Raw genomic sequence first — 22,821 nt, forward strand, 5'->3', positions numbered from 1 at the left:
GCAACATTCCATTATTTCAGCGTAAACAAGATTCTGGAACCCCAAAGAGTAGCAACATTCTGTGCTACTGATCCAGGGCAAGCAGTGGCTATCCCCATGTCTTTCTCAATGATAGACTATGGACTTTTCCTCCAGGAACTTGTCCAAACCTTTCTTAAAACCAGCTTCCCATAGATATGGTGTAAGGATTCACCTAAATTTCAGGACATAAATGCCAGCATATGCTGGCATTCTGGGATGGAATCTGGACGCCTAGATGCCTTTTAAAAATTTGTGCTCAGCACCCTGCATGTTGACGGCTAAATTATGGCGACTTTTTATCGAACTGCCCCTACAGCGTTCGTCATGCCTTATCCTGTACATCCCATTTCAACAGTCTCAAGTTTTCTAAGCACTTCTTGAGCTCCTGAACCCCCTTCTCCCCCCATCATTCGTTAACTGCGTGAGATAAACAGAAGAGAGTAATTGGATACATCTCCCAGTGCTGAGCTAGCCGGTTTAGGCTCCCGAAAAAGCATCAGGCGGAAGAGTCCGCAATGCAGCCAACAAAATAATGAAGACGTTTTCTGTCTTTTCCTGTTCACTTAATCCTAATTCTCTGAAAGGACTCATTAAGGCCCTCTGTGCTCAGCCACTGATGAGAAGCTCTGAAACACAACACATTCTTCTGCCACTAATTACGGGTTAAGTAGCGTCTGTTTTGCAGCTGGGGGGGTCATTCGCACATTCAGGATTTTTCATTCTCTGGCTTGTGAACTGGTATTTATCACGATGTGACTTTACAGGGCTACAAGAGTTCTCTCAATTCTCACCACACATAGGGTTACCAGATTTTTTTCTTCAAAAAAAGAGGTTACCTGGCCCTGCCCCGTTACACCCACAGCCCCGCCCTGTTCCGGTCCCCAACCCCACACAAACCTCATCTCTTTGAGACAGCGTTTAGAGGGTTTCTGTGCATGTATGGATGTGACATGATGACATCACACACAAGTGTGCATATGTGTGACATCATCACGTCGCATTTTTCCCTGTCTGTCAAAGAAACATGATGGCAGATGAAGGCCAAATGGCCCATCCAGTCTGCCCATCCGCAGTAACCATTATCTCTTCCTCTCCCTATTGGCTAAGGCTGTTAACATTTGCATCTGCTCTCCCTATTGGCTAAGGCTCTTTACACCTGCATTGTGAGGACATAGAGCTTTATGGTTATAGAACCATGATGGCAGAAAAAGGGCAAATGGTCCATCCGCAGCATTCACTATCTCCTCCTCTCCCTATTGGCTAAGGCTCTTAACATTTGCATCTCCTCTTCCTATAGGCTAAGGCTCTTTACACCTGCATTGTGAGGTCATAGAACTTTATGGTTATAGAAACATGATGGCAGATAAAGGCCAAATGACCCATCCAGTCTGCCCATCCTCAGTAACCATTATCTCTTCCTCTCTCTAAGAGATCCCAAGTGACTATCCCAGGCCTTCTTGAATTCAGACACGGTCTGTCTCCACCATCTCTTCCTGGAGACTGTTCCATGCATCTACCACCCTTTCTGTAAAAGAGGATTTCCTTCGATCACCTCTTAACTTCATCCTATACCCTCTCATTCCAGAGCTTCTTTTCAAATGAAAGAGACTCGACTCATGCGCATTTACGCCAAGTAGGTATTTAAATGTCTCTATCTGTCCCAGCGGGCTCACAATTTATCTAATGTACCGGGGGCAATGGGGGGATTAAATGACTTCCCCAGGGTCATAAGGAGCAACATGGGTTTGAACCCACAACCCCAGGGTGCTGAGGCTGTAGCTTTAACCACTGCACTGCACTCTCTTCATTGCTGTTGCATGACTGACATGTGATCAGCAGCCATTTTTTAGGAGATTGCTTTTGGATTTTATTCTTCATCTGTTCCAAATCTAAACTTAAGGGCACTCGTGTAGACATGTTGGTAGATCCTTGACCAGGCCCGGTAGAGCTTGCAATCAAAGATATTCTGGAGGTTAATGAAAGTGAAATGAATTCCCAAAGTAACACGGATCATCAGTGGGAAAAACAGGATTTGAACCCTGAGTTTCTGGCTCTCAGTCTATCACTCCTCAAGGACACTCCTCCACTTAACCTCTTTCCCCCCGATTCTATACATGGTGCCTATGCTGGACACCCTTCAAAATTTATTCAAATTACCGTTGTCCATAGATAGGATTACCAGATGTCCGGGAAAATCCGGATATGTCCTCTTTTTAGAGGAATGTCCAGGCTCCTGGATGGACTTTCCAAAATCCAGCATTTGTCCGAGTTTTGGAAAGATCCTGACGATCTCAGGCCACATCTGGAGGGCATCTGAGCATGCACGGATGATGTCACATACATCCACGCATGATTCAGGCCCTCCAGACGCAGCCGGAACTTGTCGGGGAAGAAGAGAGAAGATTTGTGGGGCCGGGGCTAGAGGCTGAACCAGGAGGGACTGGGGCAGGGTCAAAGCTGGAACTGGGTGGGGCCACGTGTCTGGATTTTTGTGGCCCAAGAAATGGTAATTCTGCCCATAGAAAACCATCCCTCCAGTAGAAACCAGAAGGTTGCACACTTCCACTGGCACCATCTACAGCTGTGAGCCACAGTTTCAGTCATGCTTCCACTGTTAGAGTTGGAACACTAGTGTTTAATTTTTTCCCTATGACTTTTCTGTTTTTCCTGCCAGTGTGTGGACAACCAATCCGCTCTTTGCCTGGAATAATTAAACGTATTATCGGAGGGCGAACCGCAGAGCCTGGCTTCTTCCCCTGGCAGGTTCTCATTGTGGTGGAAGATATGTCCAGGGTCCCTGATGACAAGTGGTTCGGCAGTGGGGCCCTCCTCTCTGAATCTTGGGTTCTGACAGCCGCCCATAATCTACGATCCCAACGCCGAGACAACACTCTCACACCAGTCTCCAAGGATCATGTCACCGTGTACCTGGGGCTGCATGACGTCCGGAGCAAGATGGATGCTGTGAACAGGTCGGTGGAGAAGATTATCTTGCACGACAATTTCGATCCAAAGACATACAACCATGACATTGCCCTTGTTAAGCTGAAGGAGAAAGTGGTCATGACTGAACACATAATGCCAGTTTGTCTCCCTCAGTCTGCACATAAGCTAGGAGGTCCTCCCCCCAACACTCTCGGCCTCGTGGCAGGCTGGGGCATCTCCAATCCCAATATCACTGCAGATGATGCGGTCAGCACCGGCATGAGAACACTTTCGGACATTCTCCAATATGTAAAGTTACCAGTGGTACATCATGCCGAGTGCAAGACAAGTTACGAGTCCCGTTCGGGGAACTACAGTGTGACCGAAAACATGTTCTGTGCTGGCTATTATGAAGGGGGGAAGGACACGTGCTTAGGGGACAGCGGAGGTGCTTTTGTCATTCAGGATCCTGATACAAAAAGATGGGTGACTCAGGGGTTAGTCTCATGGGGTGGCCCAGAAGAATGTGGAAGCAAACAGGTGTATGGTGTTTATACCAAAGTCTCCAATTATGTGGACTGGCTATCTGAGAGGCTGCAGTCCTGAACAGCCCGAACAGCAGAGCTAAGTACAGATGACTCCAGCATTAATACGGACACACTCCAGTTTTCAAAGTGCCTTAATCTACTTGTATCTAGACCTGTTACAATTGCATATTGCCTGGCAATGTCCCTCCATTTACAGAAGAAGCAGCGATTTTCGGGAAAGCTACGCATAGGGAAAACACAAAAACAGGAGTGGCTTTCAAAATCGCTGATTCTTCTGTAAAGAGCCCCAGTAGCAATAGCAGCCCTCACAAGGCATTCACCCCCCCCCCCCCCCACCAATATCAGCTCCCCCAAAGTTCACAACCTCCCCCCCCCCTCCACCGATAGCACTCCTCCTGATGCTTGTCCCTCCCCGTGGCAATCCTCCCAACATGTGGTACCATCCCTTTAATAGCTAAACACCTCCAGAATGTCTAAAGTGGCAAATGCAGCACTCTTATCTGACCCTCTCTCTAGGCTTACATTGGGTCCCTGGTGTCTAATGTCCACTGATGTCCATCTTAATGACTGGAGCTTCCAAAATGGCCGCCATGACTTTAACACTATAGTACCACTCAGGGTTAGGCTTCTATATATGAGGGAAGAATTGGGGGGCTGGCAACAATGTGGCTACTGGGAAAGCAGGGGATCTGATATTTGGGGACTGATCATGGGGGGAGGCAGATATCATAGGATAATTGTGGGTGAGGCGAGATGTCAAAATTTACAGCTACTTCTTACATCAGGCACTTATATGTGTCTTAGTACAGCTGTAAATACTAATGTCTACCTTTAGCGCTACAGATGTGCAGTTCCTATATGAAATGGGGAATCCCGAGGACACTCCGTCTCCCCACCCTATCCATGGTCCCTTGACATCTGTCTGTATTCAGCTTCCCCAAGTGTAGGGTTACCAGACATGTCCTCCTTTTGAGGGCATGTCCGGGGGTCCAGTCGGCTTTCCAAAACCCCTCTCCACCCCTCCCCCGCCTGTTCCCATTCCTCCATTCCACACGGACACCCCCTTCCCTTCCCCCATACCTCTAGTTGAAGTCATTCGTGGCGGTCAGCAACATACTCTTTGCGACCCCGTCGGCTCTCCCGCTGATATCACTTCCAGGGGTCACAAGGAGCACATTGTTGACCGCCACAAGCCACCACGTCAACTGTAGGTGTGGGGGAAGGGGAAGGGGTGCGCGTGTGGCAGGTAGGAGCGGGGGAGGCAGCGCCGCCGCCCCAGGCGCCTCTCACTCTCGCTAAGCCACTGGTTGCACAAGCATGAACAGAACAGAAAGTGAACGATCAGACTGGCCTTTTAGTTTGTTACAGACTAAGAGGGATCAATTTAGGGTTTTCTTTTTTTGGTCTGGCATGAATTAAAGAGCAGGACCTGGAAGATGGAACGGGGTGAGTTGTGAGAGGTATCCGCTAATTAAACAGGCTGGGTAGCACCCAATTAACCCATCGTGCGGGGCTGCTCAATTCCAGTGCTCAAGGTCAACGGGCAAGCTAAGTTTTGGGGATTTCCACAATAAATATGCATAAGAGAGATTTGCATACCAAGGAGGCAGCGCATGCAAATCTCTCTCATGAATATTCATTGTGGATATCCAGAAAGCCTGGCCTGCATGCTTGTGGAGCACAAGGAATGGAACTGAGTAGCCTTGCCATAGTAGATCCAAGGAGGATGAAAAATTGAGTGAAGAGATTGGTCATACCGGACTGGGTGACCCCAGCAGACCTGGGAGCATTATGGGGTACTTCTAGGGTTAACATATGACTCCAGAAAAAGGAAGACGGATTGAGATATCCAGGTTTTACTTCCATTGAAAGCAATGGAAGTAATCGAATCGAATCTTCCATTTGTGTGTCACACAAACAGGCTGTAGGCGACATACAGTGAAAGGAGAGAAAGGGGACAAGGCAGGGGAGGACTAAAGAGATGAGGGGGGATAAATAAAGAGGATGAATTCTGGGTTTTACTTCCATTCTCCTTTTTCTGGAGCCGTATGGTGGAACTAAATTCTGGATGTCTTAATTCGTCCTCCTTTTTCTGGAGCCGTATAGTAAGCCTAGGTATTTCCCCACCTAGGTTGACTTCCTCTTCCTGGTTTCAACTCCTTTGTCACTACAGCCTCACCAATATAGCGTTCTCCAGCTTCTTCAACCAGGAGGTGCAGAAAATCTCTTTAGAGCAGGGGTCCTTAACACAGTCCTTGGGACCCACCCAGCCAGTCAGGTTTTCGGGATACTCACAAGGAATATGCACGAGATGCAGGGTTCGCAAATGTATATCATGCATATTTCATTGTGGGTATCTCTAAAAGCAGACTGGCTTGGTGTGTCCTAAGGACCATTGCCTAAGGACCACTGCCTGACCCCTCCATTGGCTGGCTTCGCACCCCAGTTTCAAAGCAGGACTTGCTGGCATCCTAGGTGTAGAGTGAGGCTGAAAAACATGGAATGCTGCTGCCCCCTGTTGACAGTAGGAAGGAAGAAAGAATAATGGTGGAGAAATGGATCCCACCAGTAAGTAGGGAGCAAGGTGAGAGAGGGTTGCGGAGGATAGGAATGAAAAAGGATTGTACATGAATATGAACAGGGAAAATACAAGGTAAAGGGGGAGAGAGAGGATCATGAGGGTGCTGGGAGAAAAGCAAACCTCCCTCTTTCTTTCTATACACCAAGGATGTGATTTGTATTTATAGAAATTATTTTTTATCTATAGTAGAATAACTGTATTTACAACTATATTATGTCATTTTTATACTCGGTTTTGCAGTTTCTTGTAACAAAATGTATAATCTTTGCTAATTAAGCCTGATATGTTTCCTGCCTTATTGGAGGAAAAAGGATACGTTAATTCTTTTATGTTAGAAATCTAAAGCACAAGCATGGATATAAATGCCAATAAAAGCCCTTGTATGTACCTGTAGTGATTATGGAATATCTTTCCATCGGATGATAAGGGAAGGTGCTAAGATGAAGGAGCAACATTTATATATTAATCTAGTGCAATCTGTCCTGTACAATGGTGATAATTGAAATCAGGGAATATAAATTTGAATATTAAAGTGAGTTACTAAGTGGAGTAGAATAGGTTCAAGTGGATTGATTTTTTTACTGCATCAAGATTTACAAAGACAAGGGACACTGGATGAAGTTACAGAGCAATACTTTCAAAAACAATAGGAGGATCACTCAGAGAATAGTCATGCTCTAGAACGCATTGCCAGAGGATGTGGTCAGGAGGAGTGTGTGGCGCGGTGGTTGAAGCTACAGCCTCAGCACCCTGGGGTTGTGGGTTCAAACCCCACACTGCTCCTTGTGACCCTGGGCAAGTCACTTAATCCTCCAGAGCCCCAGGTACGTTAGAGAGATTGTGAGCCCGCTGGGACAGATAGGGAAAATGCTTGAGTACCTGATTGTAAAACCGCTTAGAAAACCTTGATAGGCGGTATATAAAATCCTAATAAACTTAAACTTAAACGTCAGAGCGGTTAAAATGTAGCTGGTTTTAAAAAGGGGTTGGACAAGTTCCTGGAGGAAAAGTCCATAGACTGCTGTTGAGACAGACATGGGAGAAGCCACTGCTTGCCCTGGATCGGTGGCCTGGAATACTTCTACTTTATTGAACACCAGCCTTGTAATGGAGGAGTAGCCTAATGGTTAAAACGCAGCAGCCTGAGAACCAGGGAAAGTGGATTCAATTCCCACCAGAGCCCCCTGGGCCAGTCACTTGACCCTCCTTTGCCCCATGTTCAAAATACGTACCTGTATTGTTTTGATTGTAATCACAAAAAGGCAGTATAGCAAATCCTTTTCCCCTCTAATCCCTTCATAATTCCCTCCTATAGCAGGATCAAGGCCAGATATTCATTCTTGCAACCTGCAGCGATAAGCCGATGGAAACTGCTGCCATTTCATGTTCGTTCACTTTGCCTCCTTGTACTGGAGCTTGTGTGAACTGTTGTTTTCACGGTCAGGCCCCCTATTATCCTGCCTAATTCAGCATATCAGGTTCCAGAATTAAGCCAACATCCCCCCTCCCCCATATCTTCTCGTTACAACCCTTCCCTCTCTTAGCCCCAAGCACCTCTCCCAATTAGGCAATCTTAAACCCTGCCGTGCTTTTGGTTACTGCTAACCTGAAAGTGAGGAAATAACTATAGCCCGATTGATAACCCTTTCAGGACCAAGGGACATATTTGTCCCATAACTTTAAAATCCTATAAATTTTGATTGGGATAGTCTACAGTTCTAAATTTGATATGTACGGATTCCATAGGATACTGCCTTTATGTAAACAAACTGGTTCCGACATTCATTCATTAGCGCCGTTGCCAGATTGACGAGAAGATTCACTTGCCACACTGTCCATAAGCCAGAAGTGTGATTTTTTTAAATAAAAATAATGATATTTCACAAAAAAAATCAATTTTTTGGCATCTGCAAGCCCTTTTTACCATAAAAATGTCGTCAAAACCACAAAAATTGGCCTACGATCCTTATGGTCCTGAAAGGGTTAAAGACAAGCCTTTCCTCATCTGTGATGCCTGAAGCCCCCCCCCCCCCCCCTGCCACACGAGGTCCTCATGCTGCCCTTTGACCTCACACATCTGGCAGTGGGAGGAGAAACTCTGGCAAACCGCTGAATCGCTTCACGGGTGACTCTCACTGGCCCTCGGAACTGTGATAATAAATTGGAAGAATAAACTTTGCCTCTGTTTAAAACATGTTGAGTGGAATCTTAAAGGCATATCCGGAGATTATTGAGCAAAGATGTTGGTGCCAAGAGGCAGCTTGAGACAGGATATGTAAAACAGAACAGCCTAAGAAACTTAAAGCATTCCGATATAATTGGTGTTTACATTTCTGCTAAGGACACGCTAATTAACATCCTTGCATAATGAGATGCTAGCCAGCATGCCCAGAAGATCCTGTGAAAGGTGGGGCGCTGGACCCCTGTCTGAATGTTTAAGCTTCCATGATGTAGTATAAATGGACTCCCAAGCATCAGAGAGAGGTCTGGGGCAAAGGAAAACCATCTTAAGAAGCAGCCTAAGCTTAGGGTCAGAGCTACTGGAACCCCAGATTGTGGATTCTTCAGGCCAGGAAACCTGAGATTAGGAGCAGATGTACTAAGGTGTCTGGCAGAAGTTTCCTATTCAGAAAATCTTCTTGGAGAGGGTCCAGGTTCCTGGGCTGACCAGAGAGGATCCTGAAGGCTAAGGTGACCAAAAGACAAAAGGAGAGCAACCTGTGTTTCCCGAAAAGAAATGGCTCTGTGTTTAGAATCGATGTTGACCACGTCTCCAAGAAGCCGACTGAGCCCAGAGAAAGGAAACAGCCCTAGTGGGTTTGAGGAATGGAGAAGACATGGAAGGGGGTTAGGAGTTTTGAGGCTGGAGCATCTCAGGTTAAGAGTAAGGTCACCAAAGACACAGAAGTAGATGCCCCAAGCCTCTGTGTCACCATAGGAGTAGCCCCAGCTCCTTAGAAAAGAGGATTATGATGACTGAGAGCTTCAATAGCGCTACTAATGACTGGGGAGTCGATTCAGAGCAGTCTCCATGAGCCTCTGCAAAGGCGCTACAATACATGAGCTTCTGTAAAGGTGATATAATACATTAGCTTCTGTAGAGATGTTACCATAAGGAGTTGGGAGGTGTTATAATACTGAAATACACAGTTATTAATACCGGCATGGTTATGCCATAATCCATCATCATACTTATATGCACATGTTTATACCACATGTAATACTTGGCTTCCTATTGCAGCTAAATACACTATACGCTTTTTACATCCCTCTTAAGGAGGTTGGCCATTTCAACTACATAGAATCTATTTACAGGCATCCCTGAAAGTTCTAGTTTCCTTTCTCTGTCAACTTCATTGTTTTAGTTGAAGTAGTTTGAGAAAAGGACAGTATAAAAGGATCATGGTTCTTCACAACTGGCTATGTTTGCCCAGAAATCCAGTGTCAGATCCCAGGCACGGCCTGACATTGAATTTTTGAGTATAACGTTCATGGTGGTCAGCAGTAACATTGGTGATTTCCAGCTGTATCGAGGGATATTTACCCACCCAGGGGTTTATCCTCCACCTACTCACAAAGAGCAAGTGTCCAGAACTCAAGGAAACCCAAACCATCCAAAACAGAACATATTACCACCACTGATGGACTATGAGCACAGAAACCCTGTCACCAGCCCGTAACAAAATTAACAGAGGCTCAGTGATTAAATTCCCATATAATAACATTTAAGCTGACAGGAGAAAGGATACGTGATCGTTCAGAGAGATTTTAATCCCTAATTCTAGAGAGCAAGCCTACCATACGTGTGAAAAAAAAGTTAGAGTTGTAAGTATGGGAGATTCCTTCAAGGAGGCTTTTTAATGCTTTTTTGTGAAAGTGTTATGAAAGATAAATGTACCTTAATACGAATGGACAATTTGCCTTTTGCGTTCTACCTCATTTATCGTGGATCTAGGTGTCAAAGACTGGAGCGCCCATTAAAGAGACTTATCATCTTAAAGCCAGTCTGGTCTCCAGTCCTTCTGATATTTTCCTGTGCCTGATGTGTCTCCAGTATTATCTTAGTCAATTCATTAATCATAAGGGGAGCTCTGCTTTAATGGGCAGAGGAACGATGAGTTTTGTAAGCCACAAGTATTACAAACTGCTCGTGTACCCGCCTCAGCTCTGGCTGCCCAGGAGATCACTATGTATGGTCCCCCCCCCCCCCCCCCCCAGCACAGTTGTGGTTTGGTTTGCATGACGTGGCTGCTGTGGCTGACTGTCTCACTGTGGTTGCAGTTTGTGGAACCCCTCGGTTCACCCGAAGTGTCCTTGCTAGGATTGCTGGAGGAGGTTTCGCAAAGAGAGGAATATCTCCATGGATTGCGATGCTGTCTCAGAATGGACGCCCCTTCTGCGGAGGATCACTTATCGGTAAGCCACACTATTTGAAAGTATGCACAGAAGAAGTAAACACAAATCTATTCATAGCCATAGCAATTAGCTCTACTCTCCTCCTCCCACATCTCTGAACGAGAGGGGCAGATATATCTAATAATCCAGTCACTGACTGACCCTCTGGATCCAACCCAACAAAAATGGGTTTTGTTGCTGGATAGAACATTATTCCCCTTCTAATTCTCTCTTATTTAGTTAGATTAAGTAGGGGACCTTATCAACAAGGACTACCCTTAAGATGGGTTATTTTACCACAAGTTGAGCTATTTTAGTACAAGGTCCCATTTTATGCAATGAGACCCTCTGCTAAAATAGCATAAGAACATAAGAATAGCTAGACCGAAGGTCCATCAAGTCCAATATCCTGTTTCCAGCAGTGGCCAACCCAGGTTCCAAGTATCTGACAGAAACCCAAAGAGTAGCAACATTCCAGAGCTGAGATTGTGATGTCATAATGCCTCATTCCACCAATGCCGAAGAGCCAACCTCCTCAGTGATGCCACAATAAGAACATAAGCAGTGCCTCTGCTGGGTCAGACCAGAGGCCCATCACACCCAGCAGTCTGCTCACACGGTGGCCCATCAGGTCCAGGACCTGTATAGTAATCCTCTCTCTATACCCTTCTATCCCCTTTTCCTTCAGGAAATTATCTAATCCCTTCTTGAACCCCAAAACTGTACTCTGTCCTATCACACCCTCTAGAAGCGCATTCCAGGTGTCCACCACCCTTTGGGTGAAGAACTTCCTAGCACTGGTTCTGAATCTGTCCCCTCTTAATTTTTCCGAATGCCCTCTCGTTCTTGTAGTTTTCGAACATGTGAAGAATCTGTCCCTCTCCACTTTCTCCATGTCCTTCATGATCTTGTAAGTCTCTATCATGTCCCCTCTAAGCCTCCGCTTTTCCAGGGAAAAAAGAGCCCCAGTTTCTCTAATCTTTCAGCATATGAAAGGTTTTCCATACCTTTTATCAATCGTGTTGCTCTTTTCTGGACCCTCTCGAGTATCGCCTTCTTAAGGTACGGCGACCAATATTGGACGCAGTACTCCAGATGCGGGCGCACCATCGCCCGATACAGCGGCAGGATAACTTCTTTCATTCTGGTTGTAATCCTTTTCTTGATTATACCTAACATTCTATTCGCCTTCTTAGCGGCTGCTGCGCACTGTGCCGAAGGCTTCATTGTGTTGTCCACTAATACCCCCAAGTCCTTTTCTTGGGTACTTTCACCCATTTCCAGCCCTCCCATCCTATAGCTGTACTTCGGGTTTCTGTGTCCTACATGCAAGACTTTACATTTCTCTACATTAAACTTCATCTGCCATCTCGTCGCCCACTCTCCTAGTTTTTCAGGTCCCTTTGTAAATCTTCACAGTCCTCTTTAGTCCCAACTCCACTAAATAGTTTGGTGTCGTCTGCAAATTTTATTACTTTGCATTTCATCCCTGTTTCTAGATCATTTATAAATACATTGAACAGCTGCGGTCCAAGTACCAACCCCTGCGTAACACCACTCGTGACCCTCCTCCTGTCCGAGTAGTGGCCCTTCACTCCTACCCTTTGCTTCCTACCCGCCAACCAATTGCTGGATTGTCCTATACTCAGCTCACATAAGAACATAAAAGTTGCCATACTTGGAAAGACCGAAGGTCCATCAAGCCCAGTATCCTGTTTCACAAGTACCTGGCAGAAACCCAAACAGTAGCAGCATTCCATGCTACTGACCCAGCACAAGCAGTGGTTTCCTCTAGGTCTGTCTCAATGACTTGTGGCAAAAGAATACAACGGAAACTTCACCCCCTCCCCTAGTGGTTGTCAGTACCTAACCAGCGCCATAATACCTATGATTTCTCCTTCTTCCATAATAGCCTTGATATTAGTTGATCAGGAATGCTAACTCCAAACTAGAAATAGCTTGGAGATCCCATGTCTTTGTGCTCTAGGATGGTAGGAGTGGCTTCTCTTACTCTTCCTGCTCCTGGCAAAGACCCTTGAGAACGAGGGCCCTGGAATACACCACACCCTGGTAGAAAGACTGACTTGGTCTTACATTTGTCTTTATTTTAGGTAACAAGTGGATCGTTACAGCAGCCCACTGTCTTCACCCACAACTGGCCTTAGAAGACTCTGTATTTCACCCTGCTGATATCTTGCGTTCTTCAGTGTTTAAAATAATTTTAGGTAAGCTCTGGTCATTATAATACACAACCATCCAATAACAGCAGGCTTTGGTTAATATCTCTACGGGCCAGATACACCACAGACACAACATGGGAAACCCCAGTCCTGCATATGATGTTAAATCTTTTCATTTGTGAAGAAAAGAACTGGAAGGTTCTTAGGTGATGACCCCAGAGACAGATATGCACCAAAGTAAAGTGATTTCATGTTATGCTCTACTCCTGACCTTTGCCTTCTCCTCACTAGTCCTCTTACCTTCCTGGGTAGATGACTAATGAAAGCCATCACCCTCTACACTGCATTTTTTTGTTGTTGTTGTTTCTCTGCTGGACCCCTTCCCTTTAGGGAGAAGAAAGACAAGGCCCTTTCTTAGAGTCTGGTTTTATCTTCTACGACTGAGCTACATCTTCAGAGCAGAACCCCCCTTCATTAGTTTGACTGACTTTGCTCCAGAGCAGAGACCAGAATGTTCCTCCTGTCGCCAAAACCCTGAGTTATCTTGCTACAGACAACAGTGCCCAGATTAAACAAGAGAGTGCAGCTGGCAGGCCTTAGGGAAGCAATATCTGTTGCTGCAAAGGGTTATATCACAATAGGTTCCACCAGGGTCTCTAAGGCTCCACTTCAGCAGTGGCGTGTGTGATCATGTTGCAGAGCACATGGACAGAGTATGTTACCAACCTTCCCATTTCCCATAGTGTTAGTTCTAATGATCACCAAAGAGCATCTTTTTATTTCATGTAATGATTGCAGACCTGGGCCTTCAAGCTGATTTCCAAAGGGAAACTCTTTTGCTCTTTGAAAATCCCATAGCCAGCTGGTGCCACCGGGATTCTGTACTTTTGCAAGTGGACATTTGAAAATCCCACTGGCGCCACCAGGATTCTGTTCTTCAAGTACTTTTGAGAGTGGACATTTGAAAATCCCACTGGTGTCAGCGGGATTCTGTACTTTTGCAAGTGGACATTTGAAAATCCCACTGCTGCCACCGGAATTCCGTACTTCATGTACTTTTGGGAGTGGACATTTGAAAATCCCACTGGCGCCACCGGGATTCTGCACTTCAGGTACTTTTGGGAGTGGACATTTGAAAATCCCACTGGCGCCACCAGGATTCTGTTCTTCAAGTACTTTTGAGAGTGGACATTTGAAAATCCCACTGGTGTCAGCGGGATGCTGTACTTTTGCAAGTGGACATTTGAAAATCCCACTGCTGCCACCGGAATTCTGTACTTCATGTACTTTTGGGAGTGGACATTTGAAAATCCCACTGGCGCCACCGGGATTCTGCACTTCAGGTACTTTTGGGAGTGGACATTTGAAAATCCCACTGGCGCCACCAGGATTCTGTTCTTCAAGTACTTTTGAGAGTGGACATTTTGTGGGATAAAGACTTTGCAAGGATTTGAAGCCTCTGCATACTTAAATAATAATAATAATAATAACTTTATTTTGTATATCGCAATACCACAAGCAGTTCAGAGTGGTTTAAAGAGGAAGAGACTGTACATATATTTGCCCACCCTGTCCTTGGCACTGTCCCTCACACAAAAGAGGGATCATTTCATCCGATAAACACATGCACGTCCTTTGAAAATTGCCTCCTGAAAGTTAATTCTGTGTCTTCAATTAGATGGCTATGTCCCAGCTTGAAGTCTGGCAAAAATCATTGGATGGATGACTCATTTACTCGGTTTTCAAAACATGCAGAGTTTATCCCTAGGATCACCCCTAGCTCTGATCACAGAATGCATGACACGAGGTTTCTTTGCAAAACCAAAAGAAAGACTTTTTTTTTCCTAAGACAATAACATTATGCCATTTTCTAGAAATTCCATCTATCTTCTTTGTTTTAGGAAAACACAGAACGATGCAGAGAGATGATACTGAACAAAGTTTCCAGGCCAAATCCATTGTTCTTCACCCTCTCTATAATGCCTCAACTTTTCAGTTTGACGTTGGTCTATTGGAACTGCCAGAAAGAGCTTCATTAAATGACTATGTGATGCCGGTCTGCCTCCCTGACACTGCACCACAGAAAGGTACCTCACCTTTGGTCTAGCATAGGGGTAGGCAATTCCAGTCCTCGAGAGCCACATGCATGAGATAGATTTGCGTCTCAATCCATCTCATACATATTCATTGTGGATATCCTGAAAACCTGACCTGGCTCCGGCTCTAAAGGACTGGAATTGCCTACCCCTGGTAGCAGAAGAATTTAAATGAAATCGTTTTGGTTTTCTCTCTTTATGAGGGAGTGGTATAGTGGCAATGTGTCCCTAAAAACACTCTCACTGATGTTACAGTTAAGCCACCTTATAACAGATGATGCTAACTTGCTGAGTCAGAGACTATCAGAGGGGAAGGGAGGTGGTTCAGTGCCCTGGGGCAGAGGAAACGGGGGAGGCCCTGAGAAAAGAGAGCTCCAGGACAGAGCCCCAAAGAAAGAGGTCTCCAAAGGAGAGAGAGACAGATCCTCCCAGGATAGGGTTACCATATTTTTCTCCAGGAAACCCTGGACACATGACCCCGCCCTGTTCTGCTCCAGCCCCGCCTCCTGCCCTGCCTACTTCTGCCTCCAGCCCCACCCAATTCCACCCCCCCCCCAGCCCAGCCCCCACAAAGCCTCCTCTCTTCTTCTGGACAAGCTCCAGCCACTTCTGGAGGGCCTGGAGCATGCGCGCATGTGTGTGGCTCAGAGGCCTTCCAAATGCGGCTGGAGCTCGGCAGGGCTTTCCAAAACCTGGACAAATGCTGGGTTTTGGAAAGTCCTTCCGGGAGCCCAGACAGTCTTCTAAAAAGAGGGCATGTCTGGGTTTTCCTGGACTTCTGGTAACCCTATCCCAGGATGTTCTAAGCTGGGCTGCAAAGAAGTAGAGTAGATCTCAAGCTTATGCCTCCAGAGTCTAAGTGGGAAAGACTATCAAGATGGGAAGTTTCTGTAGCTACTCTAAAGGTTCAGATATTGTGCATCCAGGCTGAAGGCAAGTTTGTGATGATCTGCGTTCAGAACAGCAATATTGTGTTTAGGACATGGCCAGGAGCCATTCCAAGTAAGACTCTTTCTTTTGGGTCTTCGAAGAAGCCTTGACACACTAGACTGTGGTGCAACAGGCTTCTCTAGACTGGAATATATTAAAAACCACATTTTTTGGGTTTACTCTTACCCCTTGTCTGACTGTTTCAGTGAGGCCCTGCAGCCAGTTGTTCCTGTGTTGTCTCCTATCTTCACTGCCACTTCTGAATCATTCTTGGTGCAGGGAAATATTTCATGGACTATGGAATCCAATGAAAGCAAGGCTTAAACGACCTCATAGCTGGAGTGAGCTTTGATGGCAGCTTCAGAGGTTGGCATGTACAACAGGCGCCAGGCAGACTTCTATGGTCGGTGCCCCAAAACTGGCAGGGAGAGATAAATACACCGGTGTTTAACCAGGAAGAAGTGGAACCTGTGCAGAGGGCCAGACCCAATCCTGGCCACCTTTTTGGACGGACTGGATGGATTCAGCAGGTCTTTATCTGCCAAACCGGCACAAACTTGTAAATCAATAGCGTCCTTTCATAAAACTGAAATGCAAGTGGTTAGTGCATCCTGCATGTCCACGCTCATTCAATCTAATTCATTATTAAAGCGTATGGAGTGGGTTCTTCTTGGCTTTTGCTGAGTATCTTTTGTCTCCGCGCAGAAACCACGCGGTAGACCCTCTAGTCTGGTGTTTTACTTTGTTCCTGGTTCTTTGTATTCGGATTGTGGTTTACTTCTTTGTATACTTCTTTTCTTAATAAAAAGAAAATTTGAAATTAAAAAAAAAAAAAAAAAAAAGCGTATGGAGATCCCTTGAGGTGGACTGTGAAAAGTTGTTCAACAGAACCACTCGGAGCTACCCATTTGACAGAACAGTTTTTTCAACTTGAATTAAAACAGGAAAACGTGACTTGCAAGAGAGCTCCACCGGACCCACTGCCGGCACGGCCAGTGTTTTGTCTCCTGCATCAGGGTAGCGGTCCGATTAACACCAAATTGTTAGCCTTCTTCTGCTACCCTGATGCTATAATAATTAATTCGATTGAATGAGTTTGGACACGCATTGAAGTTTTATGAAAGGACACTCTTGATTTACAAGTGCCAGCTTTTGTTTATATTTCACTGATTTGGTTCCCCCTGCACTATAAGTTTACTGGACTTCATCTGCCAACATTTACTATGGGCCTGCTTTTCAAAGCCACGCTAGCGGCTGCTGTGCGGTAACGGCCCCGAAGCCCATAGAGATTTAAAGGGCTTCGGGGCTGTTGCCGCGCAGCTTTGTACAACAGGCCCTATGTAATGACTCATAGAAACATGAGGGCAGATAAATGCCAAATGGCCCGTCTAGTCTGCCCATAATACTTATATGGGCAGAATCCAGCTGTTTGTCTTCCCATCCCTAAAATTATGTCATTTCAAAAGATTTCTCGACAAAAGCTTTGCTTACCAGGCGGCTAAGCTGAACCCTTGGCTCTCCCAAATGATACTCGAGGCCCCCTCTTACCTTAGTTTTAGAAAACTTCTCAAAACGCACCTCTTCCGCGAACAGGGCTTTTAATCCCCCTTGCCCCCCGCTTCTCCCCTTTCCCACACTCATCCTGTTCCTTCTGCTCCCCCTCCTCCCCCCACTTGGTCTCTCTCTCGTTATCGCCTACCTTCCAACCCTACCTTCTGTCTTACCGTTACCTCTTCTAAATCTCAGTTAAAGAGTTCCCCACGCCCCCCTCTTCATTGCCTGTAATTTTTGTTAAAATTTTGTAAATCCGTGTGCCATCGCCGACCTTAATTAACGGATGTGAACCGCCTAGAACTTTTTGGGTATGGCGGTATACAAGAATAAAATTATTATTATTATATGCTATCTTTCAAGCTTCAGGACTCTGTCTGGTTCTGCACCATGCTTTGTCCACACCTATCCCAAGGTCTGTTGAGCTCCTTCTGGGGATGCTCCATCCTTTTTTCAGGTAACAACATCTTTGCCCAAGACAAGGAATCGATTACCGACAACACTTTGGAGTAAATCTGTATCTAGACCAGTGGTTCCCAACCCTGTCCTGGAGGAACACCAGGCCAATTGGGTTTTCAGGCTAGCCCTAATGAATATGCATGAAGCAAATTTGCATGCCTCTCACTTCCATCATATGCAAATCTCTCTCATGCATATTCATTAGGGCTAGCCTGAAAACCCGATTGGCCTGGTGTTCCTCCAGGACAGGGTTGGGAATCACTGATCTAGACGGTTTACAATATTAAAAATTAGAAACATCTAATAAAATTTTAGATTTAGTTAAAATAAAATGGGGGTAAAACTAGGACTAAGACAGTGATCTCCAACTCCAACCCTTTGCAGGGCCACCTTTTGGATTTGTAGGTACTTGGAGGGCCCCAGAAAAAAAGAAATGACAATAAAACTCTTTATAATTTATAGATCTCTCCTTTTGGCTAAGTCTTAATAATAAAGGGACATGTGATCAAGAAACTGTTTTAGTTTACTTTTGTGATTATGATAAACATACCGAGGGCCGCGAGTTTGAGACCGCTGGACTAAGCCCTCCTTCCACTGAGCTTGCTCTTCTGCTTTTCTCTCCTCCAGGTGACTACGTAGTCGTCAGTGGATGGGGGAAGCAGTTTCTAGGCAGATCCCCAGATGCCCTGCTCGAGGTGATTTCTCCATGACTTTTCTTCATTAATTCTAAATGGAAACATATTCCCACCCAAGGAGAATTCAGACAAAAGAAATAGAGCAAAGCATCAGGAAATATAGAGGCATATTTTCAAAGCACTTAGTAACCTATGAAATTTTGTAAACACCCGCCCTTTTTTTTTACTAAACCACAATAGCGGTTATTAGCGCAGGGAGCCATGCTGAATTGCTGCTCTCAAGGCTCCTAGAGTTCCTATGAGCGTCGGGAGCAACGCAGAGCATTCAGCGCGGCTCCCTGCACTAATAACCGCTATTGCGGTTTAGTAAGGGGTGGGGGTAAGTTTAAGTGCTTTGAAAATGAGCCCCACACTCAGTTGCCAAAATGTTAGCCTGTTTTTTTCACAGAACCTTTGTGCGTAAAGATTTGCACATTTGGTTCCATCTTCGTAGCGAGCTTTTGCATGTAGCACTCTGTCGCCCCAAAATGGATCATGGACGATTCAGCACAGCTGTTTCATCGCAGCCATTGTAATGCCGAGCACTTACGTTGCTGAAGCTAAGAGGTTTGAAAGAGAGGGGACTAGACCCCCCTCACCCCCATTGGTGCTTCTTTCCTTTCCCTTCACCCACCTGTGGTCTTCTTGGGGGCATCATAAGGTTTCCCTTTCTATTGGTAACGATACAAACCCAACCCAAGTAGAACAAAATGTGTAAACACAACTACTTGACATAAGCAAAAACAGGTACTGAAAACTCAATTGTTTGCTAATGCCTTCTTATGCTAAGATATATTTCAGTTGATAATCGCCTTCTAGAATTTTTCTGACATCGAAGTATGATTTAAAGCTTGTTTATACTTCTGAACTGATCAAATTTGTGCTCTATCCCTATTGTAACAGGGATGATTAACAATGTTGTCTCGCTATGTCTGTTACACGTGACAATCGGAGGGAAACAAGATTCTCTTTATGTCATTTGCAAACCGCATAGTTGTATGCGGTATATACATTTTTTTATAAATAAATATCCAGATTCATAAATGCAGGGTTGCTACAATGCTTTGCTAAAATGCTGAAAAAAAGTCTAGGTTCTGTCTGCAGGCAGGATTGGAAGGGTCAATATTAACTCATAAGACCAGGAGAATAGCCTTACTGGGTCAGACCAATGGTCCATCAATCCCAGTAGCCTGTTCTCATGGTGGCCAATCCAGGTCACTAGTACCTGGCCAAAACCCAAAGAGTAGCAACATTCCATTCAGAATTCCCAAATCATAGCAACATTCCATGCGGAATCCCCAAAGAGTAACAAGATTCCAGAACCCCAAAGAGTGCAACATTCCAGAGCTGAGACTGTGATGTCATAATACCTCTCCACCAATGCCTAAGAGCCAGCCTCATCAGTGATGATACAATGGCTTAATTGTCCTATACTTGGGTCAGACCAATGGTCCATCAATCCCAGTAGCCTGTTCTCATGGTGGCCAATCCAGGTCACTAGTACCTGGCCAAAAGAGTAGCAACATTCCATGCGCAATCCCCAAAGAGTAACAACATTCCATGCTACCGATCCAAGGCAAGCAGTGGCTTCCCCCATGTCTTTCTCAATAACAGACTATGGACTTTTCCTCCAGGAACTTGTCCAAACCTTTCTTAATACCAGCTACACTATCCGCTCTTACCACAACCTCTGGCAACGCGTTCCAGAGCTTAACTATTCTCTGAGTGAAAAAATATTTCCTCCTATTGGTTTTAAAAGTATTTCCCTGTAACTTCATCGCGTGTCCCCTAGTCTTTGTCATTTTTGACGGAGTGAGAAATCGATCCACTTGTACCCATTCTACTCCACTCCGGATTTTGTAGACTTCACTCCTATCTCCCCTCAGCCGTCTCCTGTGCCTGACGGAATATATTGGTGCTGTGGAGAGGCTGACTGATGATCCATTTTCTCTAGAGGGTCACCTTCGTGAAGTAGCTGGTGCTGCCTTTTTCCAGCTTCAGCATTCACATTTCATGCGCAGATGTTTTCAGCGCCTGATATTTCAGGGCTGATGTGAGCAGCTGTTATTTCTCAGTCCGAAGTCTTCATTTCTTACAGCTGCTTCTCACCATTTGGCCACTAGATTGATTACTGGTACAGGCTGTAGGCAGCCAGTTTGTTCAGCCTTGGAAGACCTCCACTGGTTACCTGTGCGTCCTATGGCTTGCTTCAAGGCTCTGGTTTTAGGACCTTGAATGAGCCAGAAGTCTGGAGAAGTAAGCTTAGCCTAATCGGTGCCCCCTGTTAAAGCAGCTCCGCTCTCTTGTGCTGTTCTCCTGCATGCTTATTGCACCGCTCTGACTTAATGTGGTCATGTTATTGTTGTTTTCTATTGTATCACACTTTGACTATTTCATAAGAGTTGCCATACTGGGATAGACTGAAGGTCCATTAAGACCAGTATCACCAGTACCTGGCAAGTCACAACCCACAAGAATAAAACAGATTTTATGCTGCTTATCCTAGCAATAAGCAGTGAATTTCCACAAGTCCATCTTAATTTCGACTTATAGATTTTTCGTTTAGGAAATTAGGCAAACCTTTTTTAAACCCTGCTAAGCTAACTGCTTTCACCACATTCTCTGGCAACAAATTTCATAGCTTAATTACACATTGCATGAAGAAATAGATTTTCCATTTTGTTTTAAATATATTACTTAGTAACTTCATTGCATGCCCCCTAGCCCTAATATTTTTGGAAATAGTAAATGTGACTTCATATTAGTATTATTATTATAATACAGGCTCTTAACTTCCTCAAGCCCATCCTTAACCTCTTCTTGTCTGCAGGGCCTTTTCTTCCTTGCTGCTTCTAGGAAAAAAAAACAAGTGCCCTATAGCTGGCTCATTCACCTCTGATACACCATCTTCTTATGGTCATGGCTGCTGGCCCGCTGTGGCTATAAGGTGCTTTTGGTACACTGCTTCTCCTTGATTAAAAATCATCATTTGTTACGCTTTAAACCAGGGGCCCCCAAAGTACAGTCTCTGGGCCAGACATAGCCCACAGAGTTTTTTGGGTTTGTTTTTTTAATTGCCATGCTTTTTCTACCTAAATGCAAATATAATTGAAAACATATCGTGTTTCAGACAGAAATCCCCGTGGTGGATCACGAGCTCTGCAGTCAGGCATACGCTAACTTGGGGAAGCAGGTGACAGCTGATATGTTGTGTGCCGGAGAAAAAGAAGGTAATTAAATGATGATAAGAACATTAATTACAGGCTTTGATGTAAGTGTATAAGCGTGTGCTGGGATGAGTTCTATCACGCTAAACTTTTGTATTGTAACACTGGCTGTTATAACATGGTAGATACCGTGACAAACACTTGTGATAGTATTTTTTTATATTTTCAGCACTTTAAATATATAGGTGATATTCAGACTGCCAGTAATTGTAGCCCCCCCAAAAATCGGGATATTATATATGTATATGTGATATATATGATATGTTTATATAATATATATGATGAAAGAAATTTGCATAAAATGGAGGCTGTGTATGCAAATCAAATTGATGCATGTTCATTGAAGATATCCTGAAAACCTGACTGGCAAGGGGCTACTCCAGAAATGAGGTGAGAAACACTGCTCTAGAACCTTCCTACCGCACTGGTGAATAAGTAAGAGTCATAAGAATATAAGATTTGCCGCTGATGGGTCAGACCAGTGGTCCATCATGCCCAGCAGTCCGCTCACGCGGTGGCCCTTAGGTCAAAGACCAGTGCCCTATTTGAGTCTAGCCTTACCTGTGTATGTTCTGTTCCAGCAGGAACTTATCCAACCTTTTCTTGAATCCCTGAAGGGTGCTTTCTCCTATAACAGCCTCTGGAAGAGTTTACATGGGACATTGCAGGAGCCCCTCCTTGATCTTTCTCAGTATAGTGGAGGAAAGGGAAGTAACATAGCTTGTCCGGTGACCCTGTTTCTAGAGGGAGATTGTGGCCAGTCCTGGGTTTTGCATTTTCCCTCACTGCCTTCTGGGATTTGTAGTTCTCCTCCCCTTCGTATCACAACTGTGGATACCATAATGCAGGGGTAGGGAACTCCGGTCCTCGAGAGCCGTATTCCAGTTGGGTTTTCAGGATTTCCCCAATGAATATACGTGAGATCTATTTGCATGCACTGCTTTCAATGCATGTTCATTGGGGAAATCCTGAAAACCCGACTGGAATATGGCTCTCGAGGACCGGAGTTCCCTACCCTTGCCATAATGCATTGGGAGAGAAGATCCAGAAGCTAATGCAAAGAAAGCAAGGACTGGCCCTGCATTATCAGCAGCGCGTAATCAGAGGAGTCCATGGAAAACCTGGTCAGGGTGGAGTCGGCAATTACCTGGGCACTGCTGATATTTGATGGTAGCGTCCAGACAAAAGACTGTCCTAATTTAGGGACATCATATGGCTCCAGAAAAAGAGGTTG

General features: G+C 45.1%; 1 protein-coding gene across 2 annotated transcripts in view; it reads left to right on the plus strand.

Annotated features, from left to right (window-relative positions):
- Positions 1 to 22,821, plus strand: part of MASP1 (mannan binding lectin serine peptidase 1) — an 83,250-nt gene that overhangs the window by 59,172 nt on the left and 1,257 nt on the right. The window contains exons 11-15 of one of the 2 annotated variants that reach the window (XM_033957576.1): positions 10,357 to 10,491; positions 12,582 to 12,695; positions 14,552 to 14,737; positions 18,314 to 18,381; positions 21,491 to 21,590. In XM_033957576.1, the coding sequence (XP_033813467.1) occupies positions 10,357 to 10,491; positions 12,582 to 12,695; positions 14,552 to 14,737; positions 18,314 to 18,381; positions 21,491 to 21,590 (603 nt within the window). Of the gene's footprint in view, positions 1 to 2,695; positions 6,447 to 10,356; positions 10,492 to 12,581; positions 12,696 to 14,551; positions 14,738 to 18,313; positions 18,382 to 21,490; positions 21,591 to 22,821 lie in introns of those variants that run through there. The other variant, XM_033957574.1, reaches the window with a different exon arrangement.

The sequence above is a fragment of the Geotrypetes seraphini genome, chromosome 9 (genome assembly GCF_902459505.1).
Source record: "Geotrypetes seraphini chromosome 9, aGeoSer1.1, whole genome shotgun sequence".
NCBI classification, from domain to species: domain Eukaryota; kingdom Metazoa; phylum Chordata; class Amphibia; order Gymnophiona; family Dermophiidae; genus Geotrypetes; species Geotrypetes seraphini.